Source organism: Xenopus laevis, chromosome 9_10L, assembly GCF_017654675.1.
Source record: "Xenopus laevis strain J_2021 chromosome 9_10L, Xenopus_laevis_v10.1, whole genome shotgun sequence".
In the NCBI taxonomy this organism is placed as follows: Eukaryota; Metazoa; Chordata; class Amphibia; order Anura; family Pipidae; genus Xenopus; species Xenopus laevis.
This window is the reverse complement of record NC_054387.1, coordinates 79,671,489-79,696,322: the sequence shown is the minus strand read 5'-3', so window position 1 is coordinate 79,696,322 and position 24,834 is coordinate 79,671,489. Positions and strand designations below refer to the sequence as shown.

Below are 24,834 nucleotides of genomic sequence, written 5' to 3'. Positions count from 1 at the left end.
AATTGTAGTTACAAGATCAAAGCTGAAACAGTGTATGGCAGAGCTTTCTGTCCTTCATGCAACAGCTCCTCCGGCTCTAATAATTACGGGTTTATATTTGTTTCCGTATTGTGTTCCTCATACAGGGGCAGATTTATCAAGGGTCGAATTTCAAAGTACAAAAAACTTTGAAATTCGACCATCAAATGAAAAAACGTTGAATTCAAATATCGAATTCGAAGTTTTTTCAACAAATTTGGCAATCCTGCTGTTGAAGTCAAACGATTAGAACGATTTTAGCGATCGTTCCAACGATTTTTATTCGATGTGTAAAGCCTTAGACAAATGTTGTAGAAGGTCCCCATAGGCTAACATAGCACTTCGGCAGGTTTAATTTGGCGAAGTATTGAAGTCAAAGTTTTTTTTAAAGTGACAGTAAATCGATTATCAAATGGTCGAATATTCAAACAATTTTTACTTCGAATCGAAGTCTAAGTAAATTCGAAATCGTTCTATACTATTCGATGGTCGAAGTATCCAAAAAATTACTTCGAATTTCGAATTTTTTTTACTTAAAAAATTCCCTCGAATTCACTTCGACCCTTAGTAAATCTGCCCCACAGTCATCGATATACAAAGTATACTTTACCACCACGGCATTTTGGCGATGCTTTTCACGTAGCAGCTATGTAGTGGGAATCTCATGCCGGTCCATCCACGGTGGCAATAGACGCAAAGATTTTTCTTGCCGAACGACCGGTTTTAGCGAAGTCCGACCAATCCTTCTAAATTATCGTGCGGTTAGTGGGATTCGAACGATCTTACGATTTTTCGGCCGACATCTGTCAGGAAATTGATCGGCCAGGTCAAAAAATCTTTATCTGTCCCAGTGCAATCTATCTATGTTTGCAGGGCCAAGCAGGCAGCTCCCCTTAGTTTTTCTGGCAAATGGTCTTTTTAATTGATGGACAATCCGTACGATCTTACGATGGTCTCACAATGACGATTGGATCTTTAAAAAATCTTTACATCTTTGGCCAGATTCCTCCCTTTTTGCCAGATTGCGTGTGGTTTAACAAGAACGCTCACTGCTCCACATGGCCAATGCGCGTTTCACCTTGGGCTGCTTCATCAGCCCTTCAGATAAAGAAGTTGTTGCTAGGCTGGGGATTCAGTTTGTTTTATAGCTGAGAGTTAAACTGAATGTAAAGTTGCTAGGTGCATTTTTAGAATTGGAAATAAACAACGTGGCACCAGCCTGGGTTATTTCTGTCACATGGAGTTAAAGAATTGCTGTACAGGAAACTAATGGGGTTCAAGTCTCAGGTCTCTTTTTTCAGTGCACTTTAGTGTATTTTAAACCAGTTATTTCTAATTCAGAATACACACGGACTGCAAAGGTTCTCTGTAGAACAGTGGAACCCTCCAGTAGTAATGTTGCTACTGATTTATTGCACCAGAAATAAATTCACTTACAGAATGAACAATAAAATTGTATAATATCTGTACATTTGCTCCGCATCAATCTTCACAACATTTGTGTAAATATTGATCCACGTTTTGTCAGGAAAAACTGTGCAATAGAGTTATATTAATATAATATAATATAATAATAGCTGTACTCATGGCTTCCCATATATAATACATTCTGGGATGCAGCACTGCCTACAACCTGGTCAAATAATTCTGGTAACTGTATCTCTGCACCCATATGGCACTGTTTATTTCCCGCAAATTGACATGTATTTGCCAAGATTGCAGAGTTCTTTGAAGACAGAATTGACATTTAGTGGTTGCCTTTCCTCCTTCCCAGTAGAGGCAGCACTGGTACATATGTCTGCTTATGCCTCTCTTTCTATATACAGTGTAGCTTAAAGGCAAAATATTCCTACTATAAGACATTTTTATTTCCTGTGATGGCACAGTAGAATATGGAATGCATGTCTTTTGGGACTCCAAAAACATGAAGCACAATTTGAATTAAAATATTTTCAGATACTGCCAATCTGCATGAATAACATTTATGTTTCCCTAACGCCTGTAATACAGTAAGTATCCTCACTTCTCACACACATTTCAGGATACAGGCCAATTATAAAAACATAAACCAATGAGTTGCAAATTAATGATTTTGTACAAATATTTAATTTCCATCTGGCCTGTGTATATTTTATAATAAGTATTCAGTGAATGCATTTCATCAAGGTAGATCATCTCCTAAAGGTTCTAAAGATGGGACCTGATACAGTAATTTCTAGGTGCCTCTTTATCTATTATATGTGTATATATATATATATATATATATATAGTATGTAAAGAAGAAGCAGCACTCGTCAATTGCAAAAAAGTGTATTAAAAGATCAGGTGTATTAAAAGATCAGGCCAAACAATGATCAGGCCAAACAATGTCTGGAGAAGTCTACATCAAGGTAAATGTGTAGCGAAGCTATTGGTAAATTACTACGCAAGCATTGGTATATTTTACGAAATGCCTATCCTACCATACCAGAATTTAGAGCACCTCCGCTTATCTCCTATAGGAGAGGCAAAACTATTGGGGCACATGTCACTTCCACTTTAGTGAGAACTAAACCTAAGGAGACTTATACATTTTGGGGAGGTAGATCTAAGGGTATGTATCCTTGCCTTAGCTGCGTACAATGTCCCTTCGTATTGAAAGGTAGAGAGTTTATTCACCCCCAGACTGGCCAACGGATACAGCTAAGAGGACACTTCACGTGTATTTCAAAATTTGCGATTTACGTGTTGACATGTCCGTGTGGTCTCATCTATGTGGGTGAGACCACCCAGATGGTCAAATCACGTATATCGCAACATCGGTCTAGCATTAATTTGGGCAATACCACATTACCTGTCTCAAAGCATTTTGTTGATTTGGGACACACGGCAGATCAGCTTAAATTTATGGTTTTGGAAGTAGTACCGCCCATGAAAAGAGGGGGGGATCGAGAATTGAAACTTAAAAGAAGAGAGGTATGGTGGATTAATATGCTCAAATCTTTATATCCTCGGGGTTTAAATCGTGATTATGACCTGTTTTTGTTTCTATAGATACATGTATATGATAATGCTCTGTACCTGTGTATATGCAAATTTTGAGGTCATTTCCTGTTTTTTGCCTATATAATGTGTTACCTGTGATAAGCTGAGAGAACTCTTTTTGGGCTTGACAAAGGGCACATATGTTGTCCGAAACGTTGCCTTGAGTGATGCTCTGATCTTTTAATACACTTTTTTGCAATTGACGAGTGCTGCTTCTTCTTTACATACTCTATTTGATGTGGGGATGTGACGGCGTCTCCTATTGGAGCGAGCACCGACCAACACAGCAAGTATACTTCTAAGAGTGCTGGGGCACCCATTGTATAATTTTCTATATATATATATATATATATATATATATATATATATATATATCTATTTATATATATATATATATATATATATATATATATATACATACAGAATATATATATGTATGTGTGTGTTTGTGTGTGTGTGTGTGTGCGTGTGTGTGTATATATATATATATATATATATGCATATTTTTTGTTATACAATTAGGAAGACTTGAACAGATTCATTTGAATCCAAGATCTCTGGAAAACATGTATTGTAAGGATAATGACAGCAAAAGTGCATTCTATTTATCACTGTTATCAGTATTAGAAGTTCTGGAGCATGGTAACCACTATGGCAGCTCCCAGTCATTGCTATATCTGTAACAATATTCTAATACTTTACATTACATAATATGTACCAATATATGATACAATATACTGTATATAAGCACTCATAAGACACAAAGTAAATAAGGCAAATGGCATGTACACAGGGGTTCCAGAATTTAGAATTATAAAGTGGGACACAAGGGAGAATGGAGAATGGAAAACCACCAACCATAAATAAGGGATACATTTTTAGAAAGCTAAAGAGGACTATCTTAGATAACCAATGGAATACGGGGCAGGAATTATATGACGTATTCACAAAAAAATTTACCGGTAGTTTTTTTGTACCTTTACTATATGAGCCCTATATTATTGTAAGCAAAGTATAGTTTCACTTTAATGTTGTCAGGATATCTTGCCTTTCTGTGAAACGCCTATAATAAAGACGTGATTTCAGATCATATCCAGAGAAGATTAATAATGACAGTTGGCCAGTTACAAAATGTGAAATCAGATCTGTAGTCTCAGTAAAGAAGGCTCATGTGTCAAAAGGTTTGCAGCTGCTGTCCTCCATCCAGCATTAAACTAAAAATCCCCAGGCACATTCGGGAACGTGGCCTGTCTTTTCCCATGAGTTTGGTACTGTAGGTTATAAGAGCACAAAAACAACATGAAGAGGATCATGCTAAGCAAAGCAAATTCACAGGCAACCCCATTTTTTTCTGACTGGGCATTTGTAGAGCAAAACAAAAATATGCAAGTTGCTGTTACTATATTTAGGTGGTTTGTCACACATCACAAAAACCAGGGCCCACTCGGCATCTTATATAAGCAGCTGTGGGCAAAAATAAGTCAAGGAGCAACCTTCTGTATAATTAGGGTATGACTTTTTCAGTTCTACAATGTGAAAGTGAAATACTGATCTTTTAAATTGGTAGAAATGTGCATAGAAGACTTATTTTTGGTCAACACTGTTTAGTATTTTAAACTGAAAAAAAAAAAGAATTGTAGAAGAAAGTAAAAATATCAAAATGACTAGTGATGGGCGAATTTGCGAAACGGCGAAAAATTCGCGAAACGGCGCCGGCGTCTCGTTTTTGACGCGGGCGTCCGTTTTGTTGAAAAATTTTTTTTGACGCCGGCGAATTTTTGCCACGAATTTTCGCGGGCATTTTGCGAATTTATTCGCTGGCGGCGAATCGCGCAAATTCGCCCCGAATTCGCGCCTGGCGAATAAATTCGCCCATCACTAAAAATGACATGACAAACAGTGATTAAACTGTACTACTAACTCACATTAAGGGGCTTGTTTATAAAGTGTCAAAAGTTTTAAACATCACTAGTCTTGCTAACGTCATCTATGTAAAAGTTTGACTGCATTTTTTTCACTTGCCACCCAATATCTTGAAAAAGAAAAATCATCAGATATTGTAGCCAGGTCACACCTGGCAAAATCTCAAAATTAAGAAATGATTTAGTCCAAGCAGGCCCAAATTTGAGGGTAGTCCTGGGTCTAGGGTGGCAGGATTCTAGTGGGATGGCATGCCACCCAAGCCCACTGTGCACTAGGTACTGGGCAGTAGATTCAAATATCTGTCCAAATCAAGTGCTCAGTGTTGTTGGTGACCAGCAAGAGCATGTGGAAGGTGGGATATAGGGTAAAAGTGTTGGGGGAGAGGATTGAGCCTAAGGATGCTAAACATCAGAATCAGCTCTGACACCAAGAAGCAGGTTTATCAAAGATTGAAACCACTCTCAGTTTACTTGTAAAGCATTTTTAAGGATAAAGGAATTAGAAAATACAGCACAACTCTAAATATGCCTCTAAAATACCATACCGTTGAATTGAAAAATGGTAAAAATTTCCCTGTGGCAAACTTCGTTATCGCACTTTGATATTTATTTAATATAGAACAACCCGTCAGTATTATACTACCTGTTAATGATTAAGTTGAAATTCTAGTGGGATCTCACTGACACTCAATTTCTCGTAATACATCACCAACAACTTTGGAAACCCTCCAGATTTAGTTAAAAAAAGTTTTTGAAGCTTTATATACTGGACTTTCTAACATCAGTGGAAACTGGGGAAATCCTGTGAATGATTAAATGTTACAACTCCAACATTTTGTAGATGTAACATGATGTTTAACCCTAACTGCCACATTTTTCTATGGTAGAAAATCTATTTCCAGATTCTTTCTCAGTTTTCTCTGTTGTAGCCTGTCTTGATTTTAATCTGGAGATAAGTGTTTTGTTAAATTCTAGTGATCTATATAAGTGTGAACAAAATGAACAGCTATTTAGCAAAGGTAGAAATAGCACCGACCAATTGTTGGTTTATTTTTGTTTTTATTAATTGCTAAAATAAAAATAGTATGTATTAGTTATTAGATTCTAATGTACCTTTTAACAGGCTGCAAAGTCTTATGATGGTAATACGTTTAACTGCAGTCATGCCATTTAGTTATAAATAGATTAGTGATACACTAATCTCCTATCTCTAAATGCCATTGCAGTTTCCTCCATTGTGTCTAAGGGGAGGGATTTAGATTAGATTCTGAGGTGGGTCTGCTGTGCGTTATGAAAGACAGGGCCTGCTCAGCATTCTTATACAGGGAACTATGGACAAAATTAGCCAGGCACCAGCTGTGGGGAGAGGGGCGGTTGCTGGTCCAAGAGAAATCTACAGATCTTTAGATATTTGAACAATTGCAGGCACTTACAGAAAAATGTACAACAAATTTGGGTATTTGTCAAGTAATCCAATCAAAATAGATATATACCAAACACGTCATTTTTAATCAGTCTAATTCAGATTAATCTCCTATTAAAGTGCATCTGCTATACTTTTATTCATTGATCAATATTGATATTTATGACATTTGGGGGCAGATAAATCAAGGGTCGAATTTCGAAGTGCAAAAAACATCAAAATTCGACCATCGAATAGGCTAATTTGACATTCGAAGTCGAATTCGTAGGATTTTTAAGATTGTACAATCATACTACGATCGTACTTCAAAACGAACGATTCAAAGATTTAATCGTACGATCGTACGATTTTACTTAGACTTCTAAAAACTTAGCCAAATATTGGCTATAGGTTCTAGGAGGTCCCCATAGGCTAACATAGCAATTCGGCAGGTTTAAGGTGGCGAAGTGTCAAAATTTTTTAAAGAGATGGTACTTCGATTATCAAATGGTCAAATAGTAGAAGCATTTTCACTTTGAATCGAAGTCGAATTTGGCCTATTAGATGGTCAAAGTTTTTGAATTCGAATATTCACTTTGAATTCACTTTGACCCTTAGTAAATGTGCCCCTTGGTCTGTTGGAATGATCTGTCATAAACTAAAAAAACTGTTAGAATTGATCTAATTTTGATAAAGCTGTACCAATATTAGCATCTGATATTCTTTTACTCATTGATCAAGGGACAATAAATTACTGGATTATTTATTATCTAATTTAAGGGTGTAGTTGACATTTTATATTAATGTATATCAAGGATGATATTTTGTGTTGAAAAGTATTAGTCCTGATGCTGTCAAGTATTTCCCATTTAGGTTGATGGGTTATAATAGAAATAGTTTGGGAGTTTCTTTGTTAGCTAAAATACAAGTATAGAAAATGCTCTATGCCATTTCCCTACGAATCTCAGTACATGGGGTTTAGGCTTAACTTGCAAAGAAGAACCTGAACGTGACTATGTAGCAGATGACAAGCAAATACAGTCCGTATGTAACTGGCTAAAAGTTTTTCATATCTGTATAGACTGTTTACCATATGTCTATTATTTTTTAGCTAAAAGAGTCATTTAAAGATCTAAAGAAAAAATTCAATAATTTAAAATTCAACTACACAAAGAAAGCTGAGAAAGGCCGGAATCTGAAAGTAATCAAGAACCAAATACAGCAAGTTGAGATGTATGCAGAAAGGATGCAAGTAAGTACATTTGATGGCAAAGCATGCCTTATATCCTAGACACCAATATGAACTAATGTTCTAATGCAGTCCTCTACTGCAGGGGTCCCCAACCTTTTCGACCCGTGAGCAACATTCAGATGTAAAAAGAGTTGGGGAGCAACACATGCATGAAAAATGTTCCAGGGTAGTGTCAAATAATGGTTGTGATTGACTATTGGTAGCCCCTATGTGGACTAGCAGCCTACAGGAGCTTCTGTTTAGTAGGACACCAGGTTTTTGTACAACCAAAACTTGCCTCCAAGCCAGGAATTCAAAAACAAGCACCTGCTTTGAGGCCACTGAGAGCAACATTCAAGGGGTTGGGGAGCAACATGTTGCTCACGAGCTACTGGTTGGGGATCACTGCTCTACTGTATGAAGCTGCCATCAGTTTATGGTATGATCCGTAATGGGATCACATTTCCATACTTAGGTACAGTGTGCTCACTTGCTCAACCAAGAATAGAATTTTTAAGATATTTTTTATATTTAGCAGGGATGCCAGCTGTATTGAGCTAAAACCAAAGTCTCATCTCTCATCAGGCTTTTATTACTGAGGCCTATGGGATTTGTTGTCAGTTTTCTAATAGGGAACATTTGGTTCTCATCAGGCAAGTAGCAGTGTACACTAATAAATTCCCCAAAAAAGTTGTTTTCTCTATGCCAAGGTCTCCACAAGAATAGAGACCTAATAAGGTTAATGTTAAAGCTTTGACTAGTTTAGGAAGGAAAGATGGGGGTTATTTTGACATGTTGGCCGGGAAACAATGAATGCTGTGGGGTAAAAGTCCAATTTCATATTGGTTATTAGTTGACTATTATCCTGTCCTCCCACTCTATTTACAGCTTAACGAGTCATGGTTTTGGGTTCCTGTTGAAGGTGGCGTTTTTCTGTAGTTAGAGGGTGGCAGTGGAATGCTTGTAGGTCTCAGAATTCTCAAATTTAGAGTTGTGTTTGGTACCTTCATGGGTAATGGTTAATCAATGTAAGGGTTTAGTGCAAGCTAAGTTTGCATTTCCTTATCTATTTGTGGTGGAGTGTGGTGGCACGCATTGCAAGTGGCTCATTCTCTGCTGTGGATTTGTTGGAAAGTATCCATTGCAATAAATTGCAATTTTATTTGTCACAGTGAGCTTTATAATTTATGTTCCTTTTCACAGTGGCTAGAACTTTCAGTTTTTTCCTTTAAAGCAGAAGGCTGGTTAGACTTGAGGGGCAGAGACAACCGGCTGCCTTGGCTTGGCATCCCCATCCATGGTGTTTATGCAAATAGATTTTACATAAGGTTATGTATTGTATGTTACAGAATCCTTTAAATGTTGTCTGTTAACCCTCTTTCAGGTCCTTAAAAAGAAAGTGGATAATTTAGGAAAAAAGATGCCCGTAGCTGCAGTGACTCAACAAGCTGACAGGGCTGATGCTGTCAAGGATGCAATGGGAGGCTTGCAGAAACAAGTTCATGACTTTGGCATTGTTATAGAGGAATACAAACAGAACCTCGAAATGGCTGAAGATCTCCATCATATTATAGAAGAGGTGAAGTGAGCCTGGCATGACAAAATGTGCAGATTTTCATACAAATATATACTGATCATTGCATGATAACAATGTATTTATTTAACCTTGAAAATTGTGCGAATCATTTTTTAAAGGGGAAATACTTGGTTTAATTTGGACTGGATATTCTGATGGATTCCCAGCAACTTAACTCTATAACTTTAATGAACAGCAATTGAATGGCAATGCATATTAATGAGCGGTTTAACTATTAGGTTAATCTCTTTTCCAAGCTGTAAGAAATCATTATACCACAGAAAAGAGCTTTGTAAATCCTAAAGTATCAGCATTTCTTTATTGAGTGCATTAAAAGAATACAGGCATGGGACCTGTTATCCATAATACCAGGGGATTTCCAGATAAGGGGTCTTTCTGTCATTTGCATCTCCATACCACAAGCCTGCTAAAAATAACATGAAATAAACACAGTGGGGTTGTTTTTGATCCATTAATGATTAATTATATCATATTTGAGATCAAGTACAAGTTACTGTTTTGTTATGGCAGAGAAAAAGGAAATCATTTTTAAAAATATTAATTATTTTATTAAAAAGTAGTCTATGGGAGAGGGTCTGCCCATAATTCAGAGATTTCTGGATAACGGGACTCCAGATAAAAGATCCCATTCAATCATTTCATATTTTAATACAATATATGCTATATTTAGGACCACATCAGTACCAGTGTATAGTGCTCATAAAAGAATTATCACCTAACTATAACAATGTATTTATTTATTTATAAAGGGGCACAGCAGGGGATCAAAATTATATAAGTATAAGTAAGTGTCCCAGCTTTTTCGCAATGTAAGCAGTGGAACTGGGACAGGGCAGGGAGATCAAGGAGGGGCTGTTTCCTGACCCAGTCTAAATATATCATCAGCACTTACTGTATCCAGGTCTGGACTGAGATTCAAAATAGGCCCTGCGATTTCAGGTACACATAGGCCCAAACAGACTGAGATTCAGTCTTAGAAAAAGGAGTAGAATTTGTTTCAGATTCTCTATGAAGACAGTCACATAAAGGTGGCCATACACGGGCAAATTTAAGAATCCTTTAGACCGTTTTGGCAGCCTATCTGCCAGTGTGTGTGGCCCTCCGACGGGCCTTCCAGACCAGTATCAGGCAAAAAATCGTCCAGATCTCAATCGAGCAAGTTTGATTTTCCTGCCTGATCAAAGACCATATTGGCTAGTTGATTCGGTCCTAGTCCTGTCAGCTTGTATTCCTGTCATTGTAATCCAATCATTTGGCCATAAGGCCAAACGATCATATTAGCCCAATATCGCCCACCTTTTGGTCTGCTCATTTGGTGACCTTGCCAAACAAGTGGATCTTATAGTTTATGGCCACCTTAAAGGAATATTATGCATCTTTTCCAGTTGATTACATTGAAGGATCTGCCATTTCAGAAGGGACGTCAGTTGTATTTTCCAGTGAATACAAATACTGTATACAGTATATAGCCTATAAGATAACTGTTCTGCTGCAGCCCATGAAGAAATTTGCCCTCTGTATCCTGTTGAGAAGTGAAATTGCAGGTTGTTGTAAGTGACAAAACATTTTCTGCTATCATGTAACTGCAGTATTCTTTGAATGGGTCGTTTCTCTCAGACCCCTGGTTTTAATCAGCTGCAAGAGCTCTAAACTACATCTGTATTATATACAGTAATACTTCCTCTTTTTGTTGCCTTCAGCTTTCCAGCAATAGGTGGGAATCAATCTGGGAATCCAGGAAGCTAGATCCTCCATCGAGCGGAATAGATCACAATCAGTAATGTGACTTTCCCCACAGAGGACAAGTACTCGTATTTCGGGCACATTCCACATGGCATATCATTGCCATGGGAAAATTATTTCTAAAACATTAGCTTAACTGCACGTCATGCTCATTTATTATCACTGGGGACGGAGGTTTTTATATTCCCCAAATTATACACCTCAAATAACTTTATCCTATTGTAAATTTTTGCTGTTAGTTCAAATACATAGTTAAGTTGGGTTGAAAAAAGGTTAAACCCCTCCAAAATGATCCCCAGTGCGTATATATATATATATATATATATACTTGTGGAGTTTAGGAAAAGGTCAGCAAGCACTCCGGAAACCTCTTGTAGTAAGTAAAAGTTATTGCTTTATTTCAAAATACATTAAAACCATTGCATCCTGACGCGTTCGTATCTAAGCGATACGTAGTCATAGGCATAGGCATATATATATATATATATATATATATATATATATATATATATATATATATATATATAGTGAATAAAGTACCCCCTCCTGTAAAATATAAGGATATTATAAGTTACCGAGAAGTTTCATGACCATATAAAAACACGAGGCCGAAGGCCCAGTGTTTTTATAGAGGTCATGGAACTCCAAGGTAACTTCTAATATCCTCATATTTTGCAACTGGGGGTACTTTATTTATTATAATATACACGTTTCAGTGAGTCATGTGACAGAAATAACATCACTACTCACTGTTTATAACTGATGACATCAGTACGCATCATTTATAAGGTTATAATTTACAAGATATTCATGGCTTTTGTGTATTATATATATATATATATATATATATATATACACACAAACTTATACAAACATATCTATACACTCACACATATACAGTACAGTAAACTATACTGTATATATACACCAATATCTATATTAACTAGTTGAAGATCTTACAATGACAATAACTGTGGGGGCTGTGCAACAGTGTCTACGTTCTTGTGGCTCTTTACTCTGTGGGTCTCTGTCATTCTGCCAGCTGCCAAGACAGCTGTTGTCTTGCTGATTAATCTTATTTAGTACATGTTGTTTCTATGAAGCACAGATTGATCCAACCCCCTGCCCCACACCCTCTCTCTGCATAATATACCTGTCTGTGCCTTGGCTGTTCTATTCATGCTGTAGCACACACTGCACATTCACTCAATGAAGTACAAGGTTGTTGGTAATAAATAACAGTTGTAGCTTAATGGGGCAGAAGGCCCTATTTCTAGTTACTGTGCACATTTGCTTCATTTTCAAATAAATGTTACAGTAGGATATTCTACAAGTGAATTCTTATTTAACTACTTAATTTGCTCTTATATCAAATAAGGAATGCATAATTTTTCGGACAAGGTAAGCTCATCTGCAGATTGTACTGAAAAGTGCCCTTCAATGACCAAATTATGTGGTAAGATGAAGAAATGCTTGCCCTGGTATACCAAGCAATATATTTGTGATAAAACATATATCAGACAAAAGTCAAACAATAGCATATTTTTGGTCAGAGTCCATTCAGAGACTAAACATTTATCTACTGGTTATATGGGGAAATGTATAACTGTATTAGCAGATTGTCTGATGTCAGGTACCTGCAGTTTCATGACGCAGCATTTTTGCCAGCAATAATGTATAGCTGGGATTGGCTTTTTGAAAGGTGGTAAACTTATCTGGAACACCGCATATGGCAAACGATGGTATGAACACCCATTTGTACACTTATAAAGGGTCTTGATGTTCTTGAGCTAACGTTACTAACAAAGCTAAAATGACTACAGTGGAGTAATAGTTGGGACCAGACCATATCCATAGCAATTTTACCTCTGGTTGATTTAGGGTTACAACTATTTCTGGAAAAAACAGCCTTGCTATATTTTTACATTTCATCACTATTACAAATATTGGCATCAAGCTTCTTTCTTACCAGCCAGATAGTAATACCTAGGTGGGCTGCACAATGTGATGTTTCTACAGGGCCAAAGAGTATATTGTGTATTGTGTTTTTGGATTAAAAATAATATTGAAAATATTACCTGTACCATATGCACATATATTTCTAGTTATTGGGGATAACCCTAAGATAGTGGGATCTGGGGAGAGGGTTTCTGGACATCAGTGGCAAGGATATGACATGTTCATGGCTATGTAAGCATGGATTAGCCAGCCAGCTCTGCCCAACACACTGGAACATGCAAATGGATGCATTGGTGGTGATGTTCAGGTGGCACATGCAAAATGGATGCATGGTTGGTGAGGATCAGGTGGCTTGGACAGGTAAAATACAGATAATTGTGCACAAAGTGAAAAAAAGCAAAAAAAAATAAACTGCAACAGTGCAGAGAAAAAAAACATACAATGCAAGAAACACTGGGAATAGCCTTATTCAACATTCTCTTGTTTACCTTCAACACAGTTTAACAAATAACTTCTTCCTTTCTCCCTAATTACAGTGCCAGTTCTGGTGTGAAGAAGCCTGTGCCACAGTTGTGAGAGTGGGACGCTATTCAGCTGAATGCAAAACAAAGGAATCTGTAGAGATGCTTCTAAAGCAGTTTAACAAGTTTGTGCAACCCACCCTCCCACAGCAAGAGGAAAGAATGGAACAAATGACCAGAATTGCAAAGCTTGTCTATGGTAAAAAAAAAACTTTAACATTTCCAATATTTTATATTGGCACTTATAAGAATAAACCACCAGATTAACATACAACAATGTTAACAAGCCTAATATCCTAACAAATATGTGTTACATAGGTCAGTGGGTATAGATTGAATTCAGCAAAACATATATTACATATGCAATTGGTTAAAAATGTCAGTCTCTTGGGTTATTTCTTGCCGATCCCTTTACAGTCTCTCAACTGTAAGAAAAAGTCCAGATCAAATGTATATGTATTCCCAGGGGGATATACCTGTATATAAGGAGATCAGCGCCTATGGCAACAGAAATTAAAAAGAAGCATAGCGTAATACGTACATTTAAAAGGGATATTACCCTGTGTATACAATAACTTGTTGGTAGGTGTGCTCCCCCTTTCCTTCGGGTAGCTGTTAATTATGAAAAGGAAAATAGCTTAATGGTAAGTATAAGGAGAGAAGGTGTTTTTCCTATGAAGCAAAGTGTATGCCAAGGATAAAGCGCCTCCACCCTCTGTGCGGATTGCCTACTTACAAACCACTACTGTGGCATTATGCATGTAGAGAAAATCCCTTTCTGATTCCTCCTCCAAAGTCGTCGCTCCTTCCAGGCTCCGAACCAGAATTGGGAACCAATGATAGTGTAATAACGTTTTTATTAAAATATAGTTAAAATCTACATGCATAATGCCACAGTAGTGGTTTGTAAGTAGGCAATCCGCACAGAGGGTGGAGGTGCTTTATCCTTGGAATACACTTTGGTTCATAGGAAAAACACCTTCTCTCCTTATACTAACCTTTAACCTATTTTCTTTTCATAATTAACAGCTACCCGAAGGAAAGGGGGAGCACACCTACCAATAAGTTATTGTATAAACAGGGTGATATCCCTTTTAAATGGACGTATTACGCTATGCTTCTTTTTAATTTCTGTTGCCATAGGCGCTGATCTCCTTATATATATCCCCCTGGGAATACATATACATTTTGATATAGATTGAATTCAGGTAATGTTAGTGAATGACAGAACATTATGAATACAATACTGCAGTCAATGAAACAAACAAAAAAATCACCGTTATGATCATCACCATCATTCAGTCAAACTTTTTTTTTACATTTTTGTCCCCTGTAAAACATAAAATCGGCGCTTGACTGTAATATATTTGCCTTCTACAATGTGATTGGAACATTTTCAAGGAATTTATATAGTTATGTATGGTTGGTGTTTAAATTAGGTTTGGGCCATACAAGCAACTAGAGACCAGTCTGATGTTAGCTAGCTTTGGGAGTACAATGTAGTATTATAAAGACTCCTTTATGCAATTCTCATGGAGTAAGGGAGACAACTGAACCATTACAGTATATTGGCAAATTTGAATTATGCTACTATATATGCCTGTTAGAATAGAAAGAGGAAACATTACCGTTAGATTTGCACTAGGTCTTCAGAAACATGACCTTGATTAAGTTATCTGGAAAGTCTACTGGTAGAGCTAACATAGGCCCAAGGAAAAAACACAACAGGCACTCACAGAGCCCATGGACAGGCAAAGTAAAAGAACTGCAGACTTTATTAGGCAAATAATAGACAAAGCCTTACGTGTTTGGTGCCTTAATCATACAGTATGATTCAGTGCACAAAACGTGTAATGCTTTGTCTATTATTTGCCTAATAAAGTTTGCAGTTCTTTAACTTTGCCTGTCTGTGGGATCTGTGAGTGCCTACTGTGTAGGTCTGGGCATGTGCACCCTGGCCCCATGTATGAACTGGTGCGATTGTCTACTTACATGTCTGAGCACCATGAACCTCTTTTCAGCAATTAGAGTTAACATAGCCCTGAATAGCAGAATGACATAGGATGGGGTAGCACAGTGGCTAACAGATTAGCATTACTGTCTTGCCATGGCCCTATCTGAAAAGAGTCTGTATAGAATCCCTGTGTTTGTGTGATATGTTACCATAATGAGCATGTATTAGGGACCTCTTAGTTTGTAAAATCCATTGGGGGTAGGGACTGATAATGAATGAAATATAGTCATTGTAAAGACTGCATAATCCATATCAACCTTTTTAATATAATTTTTGTGAGAAGTAGCTATTAGGTGGGTAGATTATTGGGTTCATATTTTGGTCTAGCTGGATTTTGATGTTTTGACTTTATTTGCTTCCCCATAACTGCCACTATTAGATACAGTGTCTTGTTCTTTGTATGGATCAAGGCTTTTTTGTCTGTATATCGACAGGGCCAGATGATGGAATGAAATATATTGAGAAGATGACTGTAAAACACAAAGAAGCACTCCATTCTGTGAATGAACTATGTATCTATTTAAAGGAACTGGAAGAAAAGCTGGAGGTACTGTATTAATACCTAGTATAAAGTGTGTATGTCTGTTTTGCCAAACCTGTGAAAAACTTGATTAGATTAAACAAATAATACATTGAATAGTAACTGATGGTGTGGAAATAATTTTTTGCAACTGATTTTCCAAAAAGAGTGGGCCCAAAGAGTGGGCATGGACCTGAGGGCATGGACCTGAGGACATGGTTGAATATAATGGTTGTGTTAGGTGGATCCAGGTCGTGGCTTAAATTGTACAGATTTTTAGGAAAAAGGACATTGAATTAAATATCTTAAATCACATATAAAGCCCCAAAACTTTTTTTAAAAAAATCTGCAGTGAGACTGTTTCTGCTGTAAAGCTTGTGCACACTCCCACATTCACAGCAACCCTCTTCCACTAAAATGATGGCCACCAAAGCATGTCCCCTGTACAGCTGTGAACAGTCTGTAACTCCCTCACTAGTTGCTGATGTAAGCACATACATAGAGGGAATCCTAGAATTGCTTAGAGAGCACAGAGCATTGTCTTCACCTTCTATTCAAGGAAGGGAACAACTGAACAAATAGTTACAGGAAGAATAATGGGTGCCCATAACTTATTAGCTGGAGCTTCTGTACTTGTTGCATTTGCCTTCAGAACATGCGCATGCAAGGGTTAGCTGAGGATGTTAGTTTACTGCCATAGTCTTTTTTAATAATGGTTCATATTTTGCTCATCACATCAACTACAAGATAAAACGTGTACAATAGGATTTGTTGATTTGTTGTATTATTTAATTTCTAGGAACCACGAAAACTTGCACCTGTTTTATTAGCTGATGCTACAGAAGAATCAATTTTAAATCCATCTGCAGAACTCCCAACATCAGCCAAAGCCGGTAGTACACTAACAGACATGGACTTGCATCCTGAATTACTAGCAGAGGACACTGCATCTGGTGATGAATATGAATGCATTTCCCCTGATGACATCTCTTTGCCTCCGCTTGCTGAGACTCCTGAATCCAACCTCCCGCAGTCAGAGACAGAGCTGGAGGAGCAAAATTGTTTCAGCTCCCACAGCCTGCATGTCACCTCCTACAGCTTGCAAATGCAGATAAATGCCACTGGCAAAAAGATGGTGGACAGGTCTGAACTCTTAACACCTGTTGCTAATAATGACGCAATAAATTGCAAGAAAGAAAAGACTTCTAATTGTAGTGAGATATTCTCTTCTCCTAGCATTGGATATAAAGTAGAGTCTCCCTTTGCTCACCAACCAGCAATAGTACATGAAATGCGCTATTCTTTAAATTCTCCTCCTGCAAAAGCGTCACCCAGCCATAGCATGATGAATGAAATGCATGAAACTCATTGGCAGCATCATTCTGTTTATGAGAGCACGAAAAAAAAACAACAATTGCATGTTACCAGTAACTCTACTAAAACCAAAGATAGGCTGCATGCTACCCCAGATGATTTCTCAAGTGTCATGTTTCAATCAGACCCTGCCAAAAGCTGCCAGAGCCACGTGACTGCCCAAGACGCCATTAAAAGCCATGCTAGTCTCGTTGGTCAGACGCCTGGCTTCTCCACACACCTGCCTAATGTCACTGTTAAGGAAGGTTCTCCAGTGACATTGGAAGTTGAAGTAACTGGATACCCAGAACCTGCTGTTACATGGTGGGTAGCCTATAATGAAGAGCAATAGAATGATTTGTAAGGGAGGCCCTTTAACTCTTGTGTGCACTAATGTGGTCGCAAAAAAGACCTGTTTGTTTGTTTCCGTAACTTCCTAATGCATGGGTCATTTTTCATTTACTTTCAACTTACTGCCTCACAGTTCATATTATAATTTCCAACTTATCTTCCTTTTCTAACACAACATTCCACATGGACAGTTAAAACTAAAATTCATACTTGAAAACAATTGTGCCATCCCTTGTACTACCAGACAAACACAATACAGATTTTACACAGAAGTTCCTTTTGGACCTGTGCTGTTGGTCTAGTTCCAGTAGGTGTTTCAGTCTCATTTATTATGTTCATCCTTAAAACAACGCTGTCCCTTGGGTGATATCACTCTTTTAGTAAGTGGATAGCCTATATATTTATAATGGGTTCTCTAGGAGTTTTGTTCACATAAATGATTTGCTCTGGGCATAGGCCTTTGTAGTGAGTCAATAAAGTGGCACTACATCTTGAAATGTTAAGGATACATATGGCCAAAACAATTTGCATTGACAGGAGCAGAGAAAATAAAGGCTGTACATTACATTTGTGAAAACACTTGTGCTTAGATGTGCTGTTTTTAAAGTCGAGCTAAAACTTTGGATAAACACTATTTAGCTATGGGGATAGGACTGTTGTATCACTTCCTGCAATCAATTGCCCAAAGTGAAATTATAGCCCACTATGATTTCCTTAAAATATGGGATTCCTAATATATATTTGCAATGCCAATAAGGCTTTAAGACTATGCTGAATTATCTTGATTTTCAGGAAAATGTGGGAAAAAGACTCTAAGATCAGATGAATATTGCTTCTGTTCATGGAAATTACTTATCACACTATGACATGATGTGAATGTGCCTGCACAGCAACATTTTGAAACATGTATAATTGTCCTTATAGTATATTGTGTTAATTGTGAGTTGTCCATGCTTGGAATCCAATGAGAGTATGCCTCTGAAAATATATCTAGCATCTGTCATTCTACAGGGAGGTCAACTTACTTACTTTGTGTCACCAGTGAAATAATGAAATCTAAATCAAGAAAGAATGCACAGGACATATGAATCACGATAAATGCAAATGCACAGGTGCTGTTTTAAGAGACATAGCACTCCTATTAAAAGTCATGTAAAGAGAAAATGTAAAAATATACTTTATTTAAAAAGCTAAGCTTGTTTTGTTCAATTTTTAGTTGGGAACCAGGTTAAGATGAGCATCAGCTTCATGGCCCGCAAATCACTTTAGCATTGATTTTGTGTATGTTTTTATATCACAACCACGTGAATTGCTGGTAGTTTATAACTGTATAACCCCCAATCAACCAAAACTTAAGCAGACAAGCCGTCCTTATATAGGTTAACACAGGGGTTCCCAACCTTTTCTACCGATGAGACAAATTCAATTGTAAAAATAGTTGGGGAGCAACACAAGCATTAAAAGGTTAATTTGGGTGCCAAATAAGGGCTGAGACTGGCTATTTAGTAGGTCCTATGTGGACTGGCAGTCTAAAGCAGGTTCTGTTTGGCAAGAGACCTGGTTTTTATGCAACTAAAGCTTGCCTCCGAGCCAGGAATACAAAAATAAACACCTGCTTTGAGTTCCCTGAGAGCAACACCCAAGGGGTTGGGAGAGCATCATGTTGCTCACAAGCCACTGGTTGAGGATCACTGGGTTAATTTAATAAGTGCCCTATCAGTGTTGGAGATGAAGACCTCATCCAATTTAAAAACATGATAACCTTTAATCAATTCTCTATCTTGAATATTGAATAGAGGTTCAGATTTTCCCAATAATCCATTATAGGCAGGAAGGACCATATCAAATATCTAAAGCTTGTTTCTGCTGCACCATATGCTGGAAATAAATCTTGGACATACATCTTCCCTTGATAGAAATAATTTAGATAATTTAACTTTTTTAGTTTTACTAATGTATCGATTACCCAGAGGCTGTTTAAGTGACATTTTACAGCATTTTGGCACGGAGAACTGCCTGCCACCACTCCGTGCGATCACCATTACAGATAGGGACATTCTGACAGCTGCTGATTTCTGTTGGATGACAACGTCGTTCAAAATGTCTTATGTGCCACTAGCCTTAAAGGGAATAATATTGATACACCTTGAGATGATTTCATTTTAAATTTAATTTAATTTTAGTTTTTTTGAGGCCAACTTAAATGCCTAAAGGAAAGTCTGCCATCCTCACTATCCAACACAGTTCTAATATGGATATATATATAATTTGGAGCTGATTAAAACCTTTTCCTCTTTATGACTGAGGCAGAGGTTAAACTGAACACTGAGCATGGGTTAGATGTTACCGAATGAAGCATGGTCCCAAAATAAACTTGTAAATAGCTACAGATCTATATACACGCTAGAAGCCTGACAACCGTGGTGGTATATTCTCTGCCTCTGAACAGTGCCTTATAGTTTTGTCTGATGAGCAAACAAGGTCTCCAATCTGTGTTGCCAACTTAGACTGTTTATGGTGATTCTATATCGGCTACTGATGATTCATATTTAATGAGCCAGTCTTCCAAGTCATTTTCCACTCAAATTAAATTATCTTTTTCCATAAAACCTTCTAGGAGCAATATCTAGTCTGTGATGTGTTGCATATGTTTGTAATAAAATCTGATATATCCTAAACCGTGTCCAATTAGTAATTCTCTTTAAATACTAACAAGCAGGGGAGTAAATACAGAAGCAGGAAGCAGACCCTGCAGCTGCAGGGGGTATAGGGGCCCCCATGAGGCCCCCATTAATATACAATTTCAATAAATATTTGCAACACAGGTCAACTTCAAGTATGGGACCAATTATTCAGAATGCTTGTGACCTGGGGTTTTCCAGATAAGGGTTGTTTCCATAGATCGTATCTCCATGCATTGTCTACTCAAAATATTTTTAGTGAGATCTTAGTAGTGATCAAGTATAAGGTACTGTTTTATTATTACAGAAAAAAAGAAAATCAATTTTAAAAATCCTTTAATTTGGAGCTTTCTGGATAACTGGTAAATAGCCACAGGTGCACCACCAGACAAGTACCAAAACCATGGTCCTATGTACAAAATATTTTCTTACTTCTCCACTCTAAGCCTCCTCTTTTCACCTCATTTCTAGTTGTTCAGTTTTCTTTCATCCCTTTTCACTGGTTTTATGCTTTTGCCTAACTCTCTTTCCCTCTTTTGCCCTACAAATTCTTTTTTTTGTTCCTGCAAAGCTGGAAGTTTTGGAGAAATAACACTAAATCATTATAATTGCTGAATAGCCATGATATACAGTATTACTTGCTTGGTGGCCTGTTTTAGTAAACGCTATTAAGATTTTAATTAACAGTTACATATGTCAGAAATCTTATATATGGGGGTAATATATTTGACAAAATATATTTCTCAAAATTATTGCAGCAGCAATCATACAGTGTAGGGGCACCTGAAATCAGACCCAGCAAACACTGCCCTGTTGTCCCATGAAGACAACGACTGTTTTATAGGTAATACCTCTGCCAATGACCCCTGGTGTTCTTCATTGTTAGAGATGGTGAGCAGATGTGCCATAATGGTCTGCTTCACTCACCTGCACATTGCATCTATTGAAGAGGCATAAACTTCAAGCATGATGGGAATAAAATATTAGTGACAATAAAAGAGTCCCATGAAGTACTGAGTACTGAGTAATTAGATCCATAGGTTAAAGCAACAGATATAGACGATTCATGCTCCCAATGTCGATAAATAGCCTGTGCTGAGAGCCTTATGGATCCTTTCTATTGTATGACCCGTAAATGATAATTGTACACTGCAAATCCAACTGTGTTCCCATATACAGTCATTTTCATACACACACACACACACACACACACACATATATATATATATATATATATATATATATATACCTGTATATATAAAATATGCGTTTTGTTTGCTGTAGACATTACACTGTCCTGTAGTTATATACCAGGAAGAAAGAAAGAGGCCAACAGATTTTAACAGCAGCCCAGCAGCCAAGAATTACTTATTATAGTATATACAGTATATATATTTTGTGTCTGTTACTAATAGTTACTAAAATAGATATCTCATTAATTATACCGATATAGGTTCATTGGGCCTAGTAGTTCATGTGGAAACTACTGATACAAAGTAATGGTTCAGTTATACAGTATCTAAAAAAAACTGGGCCCAAATGAAAGTAGGCGTATATCACTATGTGACTGGTGGACGACCGCAGTTGTTTTCTGCCTGTATGCAGTGGTGGTCAAAAACCCTTTTTATCTTAAGTCTAAAATTTGACAAAATAAGAGACCATGTCATAACAGATAAGACAGCAAGACCGTTAAGGGGAAGCTCAACTTATATATACAGTGTGTGTGTATATATATATATATATATATATATATATATATATATATATATACTGTATATATAATAATTAATGATAATAATTAGAATGTTCCATTGCTTAATTTTAAAACAACGTACTTAGGCAACTTTTTTAATGTTCTTACACTTTGCCTTCCTATCCAGTTTGCAATTTGAAATGTCTGTTTGTCATACCAAACAAAAAAAAAAAGTATGTGATGCTATATTTTTAGTAAAAACAAAAATAAAAGAAACCTACATAATAGCTCTTCATACTAAAGTTAATTTTAAAGTGGTCTTCCCTATTACCATGTAAAGATTAGAAAGAAAAGATGGAGAAGAGCTGATATGATGAAAAGTAAATATATTCATGGGACTAGGATAGTTCAGAAGGGAAGCATTTTCCCAGCAGGATACAAGTTGTCCTCAATAAATCTTAACTACCGCAGAGGACTGATCTCCCTCAAATGCTTTTTCCACTTTGCTGATGGGAAACCATATCTGAAGTATTTTCTGAAGTCGTCCAAAGTTGCCTGGTGAGGAATAGAGATTCACTTCTATAGAAAAAGGGTCCTGTGCAGAACGTCAGCTGAGGACTGCATCGTTGGTTATTTTGTTCTTCGGCCAATAGTATCTAAACATGTATGATGTCAAATCAAGGAGGACTTTGTTTGGAGACCCAAGGCAGATGAAAAAGTTAAGGGTGGAAAGGCCACAGTCAATGTCTGACTATATAGGCACTTTAACTCTGAAGGGGTTCTCACTGCAGCAACCTTACTTAAAAGTATAAGTATATAAGTATTTTTTACAACAGATTTGTTGCTTTCAATTGCACTTCTCAACTGTTTGGGTAACAATTAGATTGTTCCAAAAGAAGCAGAATAACGCTACTACAATTATGATCCATGCTAAATGTTGGAAAAAGAATAACTGTTTAAGGAAACATCCACAGAAATAGCAGGCGTTGATAGATTGGCATGGATAGATAGATTTATTTATTTATGGCTAATTGCGAAAAAAAACAACTGAACTGATCATTTAATACCAACTACTTTTCACTGTAGGTGCAGAAAGACAGCAACGCATCGGACTGATCATTCATCCAATTTTGAAAAGCCAGCACATCACAACTCGGTCATTCCAGAGGTACAGAAGAATGATGTTGGGGGATACATTTCTCAGGACTCAATATGTAAATCCCCCACCCTTATCTGTGACACCCAATTAGAAGGTAATAGGTCACCTATACTGGAAGTTGACTGGATAACACTGCTCACTGTCTACCTGTTTCTGTCACTTATTTACTGGATACTTACATAGATAATACAATTTAATTTTGTTATTGAAAACTTGAAAAGAAGACCCAACAACAGTGTCATTCTCATTCTCAAGGCATAAACAACTTTTACTGGAAGTGCATCTTCCTTCATATGTTCTCTCTAAGAGTATTTTTAATTTGATCCAGTCTTTGCACGTCAGTTACACTTTTGATCTCATTTATTTTGTACATTTCTTTTAAAATCTATGTGTTATTTATAGGCACATATTAAAACAAACTGAGATTGCAGTGCAGTTTCACTTGCCAGTATTACACTGTGATCAGACTTAATTGAAGAATTGAAATAGTGATGTTTAGAAGTGTTTATAAATAGAATAATGTATAATGGCTTTGATGACTAGTGCATGAAACCAGAGAAGGATATTCAAGTGTATATAGAGCAGGCAGAATTTTCACCTGGGGATCCTCTTTCATTAGTTGGACTGCTGTCCCCCTGGAAGACAGTGAAAACATTTTCTTGTGCAACATTGCTACAGCTTTCATAATGTTTGAAGCTATATATATATATATATATATATATATATATATACTGTATATCTATCTATCTATCTATCTATCTATCTATATATATATATATATACATATATACATATATATATATATTTAATAATATGCTGTAAAAGGCTGGGGTTTGTTGTCTATCAGTATTTGGGTGGAGTGACTTAAGGAATGCTTCTGTCCCCCTTAAGGGTGAACATATAACTAGGTGCATTTTTATATTTTTCTGACAATGTTTTGGGATGTCTTATATACGATTTGCTGATTAGATTCGTAACACATTGCCCCCCTTAATGGCTGCTTCCTCTAGTCTCAACAAATCCCATTTAGTTATACTCACACATATATAAAACATTATCCAGTGACAAGCATGTCTTTCTTGTCTGCTTTACACATTGTGCTTCACTGTGATTATGCTTGTGATTTACTGTGCTTCATTACTGAGCCTCTTGTTAACTTCTCACTGCTGCAATCTTTGCTGTATATAAACTGTGGAGGAAAAGTGCAGCTTAAAAAGTGCACATGCAGTTCCAACTCAGTGCAGTAGCCCGATGACAATTTTCATTCTTATCTTGGTCAACCAGGTTTCAGTTTGCTGTTTTCTGGGCTACTGCAGGTGTTAACTGAGCATCTTCAAGCCAGAAAAAGTCTAGACTGAAGTTTTGTGGCTTATAATCAACCAATTAATGGAACTAAAAGTTATTAACTGCTTGCACAGGGTCAGACTGGACTAGTGGGACATCAGGAAGAAACCCATTGGGCCCTGGCTCTCATGGGCCCTGCTGACCCAGTCCCAATCGAGCTGAAGCCCTGGGTGCTGCCACCTGACAAAAAGATAGACCAAGATGCGCAATATGGTACCTGCAGGGGGAAAGGGAACGGAGAGAGGTTGCTGTGAGGTGGACCTCACACAGCTGGGGCAGGGGGCATGGGAGTTTGTGTGTTT

The 24,834-nt window shown here is 37.1% G+C and overlaps 1 protein-coding gene across 1 annotated transcript in view; it reads left to right on the top strand.

The window, feature by feature from the left end:
* The window catches only part of ccdc141.L (coiled-coil domain containing 141 L homeolog), a 93,082-nt gene extending 69,232 nt beyond the window's left edge, over nt 1-23,850 (top strand). The window contains exons 18-23 of the mRNA XM_018236004.2: nt 7,478-7,618; nt 8,982-9,176; nt 13,433-13,616; nt 15,866-15,978; nt 16,751-17,628; nt 23,116-23,850. Coding sequence (XP_018091493.1) covers nt 7,478-7,618; nt 8,982-9,176; nt 13,433-13,616; nt 15,866-15,978; nt 16,751-17,628; nt 23,116-23,371 — 1,767 coding nt within the window. The 3' untranslated portion in view covers nt 23,372-23,850. The remainder of the gene's footprint in view (nt 1-7,477; nt 7,619-8,981; nt 9,177-13,432; nt 13,617-15,865; nt 15,979-16,750; nt 17,629-23,115) is intronic.
* Nucleotides 23,851-24,834: the final 984 nt, after the last annotated feature.